The 7,081-nt window shown below is 32.3% G+C and overlaps 1 protein-coding gene across 1 annotated transcript; it reads right to left on the bottom strand.

Annotated features, from left to right (window-relative positions):
- Positions 1 to 5,030: 5,030 nt before the first annotated feature.
- Positions 5,031 to 6,635, bottom strand: LOC134690268 (uncharacterized). Its single transcript, XM_063550245.1, has one exon. It carries the CDS (start codon positions 6,633 to 6,635, stop codon positions 5,031 to 5,033), a length of 1,605 nt encoding a protein of 534 aa, XP_063406315.1.
- Between the last annotated feature and the right edge of the window lie 446 nt (positions 6,636 to 7,081).

Below are 7,081 nucleotides of genomic sequence, written 5' to 3'. Positions count from 1 at the left end.
TTGGCAATTATACCACATCTTCTGTTTTATGTGGTCAGAAAACAAATGCAAAATCTTGAACAGGAGAATCTTCAATTTTCTAAAAGAGCTTTTATCCAGATAGAGATACTATAATTTAGAAATTTTTAATTTGGCAAAAACGATTGAATTAATAGCGAGAGGACTGGATATATTATGATGATATATGATTAGTTGCGATTAAAATCCTTCTTTCGTAGCGTAATTTTATTGATAAATAACTATATATTTTTTTCACCGAACCACGTACATAAAATATCGCAGGTCCATTCCTCTGTCTGTCCTTCCGATCCTTCTGGTTAAATACATTTTTCAAGTGTACAATTCTTGCCAACTTTCTATAAAACTGATATCGTATGGACACGTTCGAAAATCAGTGCATATCAACTATTCTTTAAAAAGAGTTATGCCATTTAGAAATATTAATTATATTGGAAATTGCATTGTCTTTGCTGTCATTCCGTCAATTTTCTAATATATTTTTTAAAAATATAAAGAACAAAATAAACAGCTGCGCTTCGAGCGCATGATACGTCCGTCGTCTTATGAAAAAACATAATAGATATAGACAGATGTGGTGTGAGTGCCAATAAGACAACTCTCCATCCAAATAACTATTTATAAAAATAAACCATTATAGGTCATATTTATAAATCACAACATGTTTTATATGATCCCCAAATTGAAGCTCAATCAAAATTCAAGAACTCAAAATGAATTAAAGAATCATCACGAAAATGTATTCAGATCTTAAGAATAATTTAAATCAATGAAGTTTTATGCAATAATTATAAATAGTTTCTTCTATACGGCGCGACATGTGAAAACCCCCTCTTTTTGTCATAAACTCAATAACTCTAAAATCAAATTTTGAATCATCCTCAAAAAGTATATACAGATCTTCAGATTAATATAACTGTCTAGGAAGTGTAAAGTTTTAAGCAATAGTCATAAATCGTTTTTGAGATACAGCGTGAACTATGAAAAAAAAAGGTTTAAGTTGCAAAGTACTGTAACTCAAAAACTTCACCAAAAAATAAACAGATCGTTTGACCATCATGACTGAAAAAAACAACCATGTTGATTGTTCAGTTTAATGAAATTTTGATAATATGCTGTACCATGTTTACGACGGACAGACGGAATCGGGCATTTGTATACCATAATACGTCCCGCCAACATTTTTACGGTTGTCTAAAAATATTGTTGGCTATTGCCTTTTGCTAGATAAAATACGTGCAACGTGGAGGAAATAGGAACTTTGTTCTTTTATAAAAGCAGTATCATTGTTTATATTAGCAGCATACAATTATTTTTTTAGCATAAATAAATTGAATAAATTGTTCAGTAAGGAAATTTACTTCTTCGTGTACCTACTTTTTCGGTGATAGTTTTACAATATCATTGGTTTTCTGTGCTGTAATAAAATGTCAGAAAATTGGATCCGGGCCAAATAATGAATGATAATAAAAATGATAATTGACATGCATGATAATAGTAACACCAAAAGGGTCAGTCGTCTTGAGATTGCTCACTATACACTTGATATTTTGTTGAAGATCTCAAAGAAACAGTAATGTGTTTTATTTCTTATGATGTTATTCGACTGGTATCCTGTTAGAATCAAATGCACTAATATTAATGGCGTAGAAGTTAGCATGCGGGAGACACAGAAATTCCACATTACGTTTCTTATTACGGAAAATTACACGCATTACGTCCCGCACAAATTAAGTGACTTTTTGTGGGAATTCAAACGCTTAACGTCGCGCCAAGAGTTAACTCCCTTGAAACTGTATCGGATGCCCTAAATTGGTATAATTTGTCATTTAAATGCAATATTTTTTTATTTAAATGATATGTTTTTTTTTATTTAAATGCAATAAGTTTTACTCAATTGGTGTAATTTTGCATTAAATGAAATATTTATTATTCAAATGGTATAATTTGTCATTCAATTACAATATTTTTATCTAATTGGTATACTTGTCATTTAAATGCAATGTCCTTTATTCAATTGGTATAGTATTTTTTTATATTTATATGCAATAATTGCATTATGGGAACTTGAATTCTTTGACGTCAAAAGGTCAAATTTGCAACTACGCTTGTGATTGGTCGGTAATATATAATATTGTTTGGATTTCTCCCCTTTTTTTCTAAACATGAGTGACCAAGAATTAAAATAACGCGTCGAAATATCGTCCCTCTAACTAAATTTTACGTCCGTGAGAGTTCGTGCACTGGCTGTTAATGCCAATAATGGCCAGGTCGAGAAAAAAATGCGAGTGACAAGTAATAATAATTAATTTGACACACTGGCAACCTGTTCATGGATAGAAACGGATGCCTGCGTGCATGGCAAAAACGACTCGATTGAAAATCCTTTCTGAAAAAACTCCCCTACAGTCTACACATTGAAATAAAAAAAAATACACAGCTAGCCCCCCCCCCCCCACCCCCCCCCCCCCCCCACCCCCTTTTCCCCTTTAAGTCCAGATACATGACGTTCTCTGATGCTATATCATTTTTTTTCTTTTCTTGATCCTCAGAGACGTTGCAGCCTTCAGGACGTTATAATTAATTGGACTAAGCCCCCTCTTTTTTGCTACATGTAGAAACAAAATCCCCTAATTACGACAGCAGAACCGAAGACCCTCAAGAACAGACCTGAGCTGTGATACTCCGGAACTAATTCGTTAATAAAGACAATTCGCGATAAATTGGAACCTGTTACTAACCCATGTTACAACAATAGTCCTATAACAAAGGACGTACACTGTATAAGGCGTGAACTTCATATTTTGGACTATCTATGATATGTGCTCTTATGTCGTATGCCGCAAATCATTTTATATTTAGGATTCGTTGCTGAGCTTTTTTTACCGTTCCCATCTCCGAATCCCTTAAATAGATTTTTTTTTTCAAGCCCCACAATAATTACTATATGTCTTTGCATATATAAGTATGCACGGCATATTTCAAAACATATTTTTTCTTCAGGACTTAAAAATGATTTACTTTTCAATACTGCATTGGGAAAGGGCGGTATACAAGTTTATTTTGTGACACAGTATATAATATAATTAGGATTGTACGTTTAGCTATTATCTAGACCCGTACAAAATGTATATATTAATAAGATACACTAAACAGGGGCGGATCCAGAACCTCGGTGCCTAGTGTGTGTGGGGGGGGGGGGGGGTCAGATTTAGATATTTGTATAGAAATGTATATATGCGAGTATTGGCAGTAATGGGTATGGTGTGTGTGTGAGGGGAGGGGGAGGGGGTTCTGACAGATCAAAAAACGTTACTATAATTCTATATCTTTTTACCATTTCACTCTATTCTTTATCCTTTGACCTCTATTATATTTGTCCTAAACATGCGTGAAATATTTTTAAAACAAGAAACATGTTCAAATTTTATTAATTTACTGATTGCTTGAACTTATAGATAGATGTCACTATATAATCATCATTAAAATGCTATTGTATTTTTATAAGACCTACTTTATTACATGATCTGGGACTAATGAAATCTATCTATAAGTTCAAGCAATCAGTAAATTAATATAATATACGAACATGTTTCTTGTTTTTTATATATATATATACTTTTTCACTTTTTTGGTCTTTTGGAAAATGTTGTTTGTGCTGTATTTAGACCCTTCTACAACGAAATTTGTTTTACATGCACACGTATAAAAATTGCGGTTTTTATCCAACTGTATCTGTATCTGTATCAATATAAATTCTGCCAATGTAGGCACACCTCCAATGGAGTTGAATATGTAATCCTCCACCACACAATGTTATAATACACAATGAATGTCAAATCCAATTACGAATACACAGTAAAAATATCGGTAAAAAGTGACTTTACTATAATGCCACCGTTATGTACATTTAATATATAATTTGACAAATAAAAAGATAAAAAATTATCTTAATTTTGATCTGTATGCACCCATATATAATAACCAAAATTTATTACGGTTTATTTAACTGTCTATTTGATTTGATTGCAACTGAATGATACCTGTGGAGATTCCCACCCTGATCATCAGCATAATGTCACATGTTATCTAATATACACTCCTCACAAAAGATTGTTTTTCTTTTCACATTTTTGTTGTTTAATTAGCAGATCATATCGCTTCATATGCAGGTTATAAATAAGCTGTCTACACACTCTTTCTAGTTGTCCAGCAACATTTTGAACAATTTCATTGTTACATTTATTCACAGTATAGTAGAAGGGATTAACTATAAGTTGAATTAAGTCTACTTCCTCTACAAAGTAAGATTTTGCTAAAAGTTCACTTCCCATATCAATTATAATATCCACCGATCTTTTCCTGGCTATTTCAAGTGACTCACATGTCAAAAGAAAATGTGACAAAGTTTCAGGACTCTTATTACAAAGTTTACATGTTGGATTGACTTTGTTTTTATTGAATGATGCTCGATTTGATTGAAATATATAAGTTCCTGTAGCAATTTTAGTTCTTGAAGGAATCCTTACAATATCTCTATTATTTGCTGTTTTTGTAGTAATCAGTGGGTGTATTTTCCCGATAGTATATTGACAGTTCATATATTGAAGAGTTGAGAACATCTTAGAGTCGTCAAGAATTTTATTAGTCCAGTAGCTTTGCACTTTATTGTCTATAAATGATTTCCATTTTGATTTTGTAAGTGGATTGTCCAGATATTTCTCTATATTTTCTATATTATATAACAAGCAGATTTTTTTTATATCAATGAACCAGCTGTTACTATTAAAGGATTTCAATTTAAGTTGTCTTTCTGCTATTCGCCACTCATTTGAAGTTTTTTCTGATCTAGAGATGGTTCCAAATAAAGTCAAAATTTTTAGGTGCAACTCAGCTTCAATTGGTATCATGCCAGAGAGTATATAAATGGCCGGGTCTGCTGTATTTGTAGATAATGATAATAGTTGTTTTAATAATTTCTTGTGGTATAGATTTAAAATAGTTAGCGATTTTCATTTTGGGATCAAAATTTCTAGTCCATAAGTTAAAATTGGTAGTACATAAGTTTTAACTAGTGTGAGTATTGTTTCTGGGTCTAATCCATTGGTCCCATGTAGACCTGATCCCATTAAACTATATAAAGTGCGCCTTGCTTTTTTGATGTTTTCCTCAACTGTTAAAAGGACTGAGTTTTTTTCTGATTTATGTATTCCGATATGTTTTGCAGTTTTAACTACTGGCATTGGTTTATCGTCCATATTCCAGAATCCTTCTTCAGTTTCTATTGTTTTTGTGGTTGTTCTTACTGGCAGTATGACGCTCTTCGTTGGTTGTAAGAGATATCCTTCTCTTCTACTGAAATCAACTGCAATATCGACCAAAGACTGTATCTCAAGAGGATTAGTTGCTATAATAGCGACATCATCAGCGCAGGTAGGTGCACAGCAGTTTATGTTACCAATTTTTCCGCCTAGTCCTGTTTCACACAGAAGGTTCAATAAAGGGTTAACATATACTTTATATAAGTCAGCAGATATAGCTCCACCTTGACGTACTCCTTGTTCTACTAGAAAAGGTTCTGAAAGATGACCATTCCATTTAATGCATGTAGCAGCATTATGGTATATATTTTGTATCATTAGTAGATATTGGTCGGATATTCCAATTTGGTATAGTCTTCTAATGAGATTTGCATGTACCACAACATCAAAGGCTGATTTCCCATCAAGCATAGCTAAATAAGTTGGTCTTTTTAGGTCTTTATTTTCTCTCTCAAATTCCTCTATGATGAGTTCACACATTAATGGGGTGGTATCCTCTGTGAATCCACTTTGTAATGGGTTTTGAGATTCTATAATTTTTACATTTTCTCTCAATTTCAGAATCTTTTCTATTATTTTCGATAAGGTTGGAGTGACAGTTATTCCACGATAGTTAATAGCATCCTTAATATTTCCTTTGTTTTTGAATATTGGAAATAATGTGCCTATTTTTAGTAGGTCTGGAACATAGCAGTATTTAAAGGACATATTTATGAGTTCACATATATAAGCTCTCAGATCTTCACCACCATATATAATGTTTTCTGCTGTGATCCCATAAATATCTGCTGCTTTATTTTTGTTCAAGCTTGATATTGCTTTTTCTACTTCTATATTAGTCACTTGCATATGAATATATCTTTCTTGGCAAATATCAGATATAACTTTAACTTCTTTTTCGACATTTTCTAAGTGTTTATGATCAAACTTTGTATTGACAGACTTTTTAGCTAGTTCTTCAAAATGTATGTGCCAGCCGTTAATTATTTGATTGTCGCTGTTATAAATTTGACCATCAACATTGAGCTCATCTATATGTTTGGACATTTTTCCTCTTTGATTTCTGATCATTCTAAAAAATGTTTTGGTATCGGAAACTTTAGATTCAATTAGTTTTTGCCTCTCGTTTATTCTTCGAAGTGCTATTTCTAAACGACATTGCTTCCTCAGTTCGTAAGTTGTTAGTTTCTTTTGCTGCAGATAGTAGTTGTGCTGATCATTAATACTTCCGTTATTTTTCCAGTTATAGAATGCAATTTTCTTGTTACTGATAGCTTTGCGGATTTCCTCATTCATCACTTGTAATTTTGGCTTCTTTTTTCCTTTATTTGATTTAGGAGCAAAAACTTTTGAAGCTTTACTTATGATGCTATTTAAAGTGCTAAATCTACTCTCAATGTCTTCACGGTTTTGTATTTTGCTTCTTTTTGAGCCAATTTCTGTCGAGATGAGACTTGCATATTTTCCTGTATCAATTTTGTCCCATTTAATTCTTTTGTTAAATGTTTTTGTTGAAATTTTCGATTTTCCCGAAGTATTGAGCTTTTTCTGATGATGTAAAACAGACAATAATATAGGGTAATGGTCCGAGACATTTGAAGTTACATTTAGTTTCTTTATATCTATAATGTTCTCTGAATATTTGTTTTGATAAAGAATAAAGTCAATGGCCGTAGAATCTTTTCCATTTGAATGTACAAAGGTAAGTCCAGTTTCTTTTGAAGATAGCTCATGATCTTGCA

Source organism: Mytilus trossulus, chromosome 11 (genome assembly GCF_036588685.1).
Source record: "Mytilus trossulus isolate FHL-02 chromosome 11, PNRI_Mtr1.1.1.hap1, whole genome shotgun sequence".
In the NCBI taxonomy this organism is placed as follows: Eukaryota; Metazoa; Mollusca; class Bivalvia; order Mytilida; family Mytilidae; genus Mytilus; species Mytilus trossulus.
This window is presented reverse-complemented; position numbering and strand designations above follow the sequence as displayed.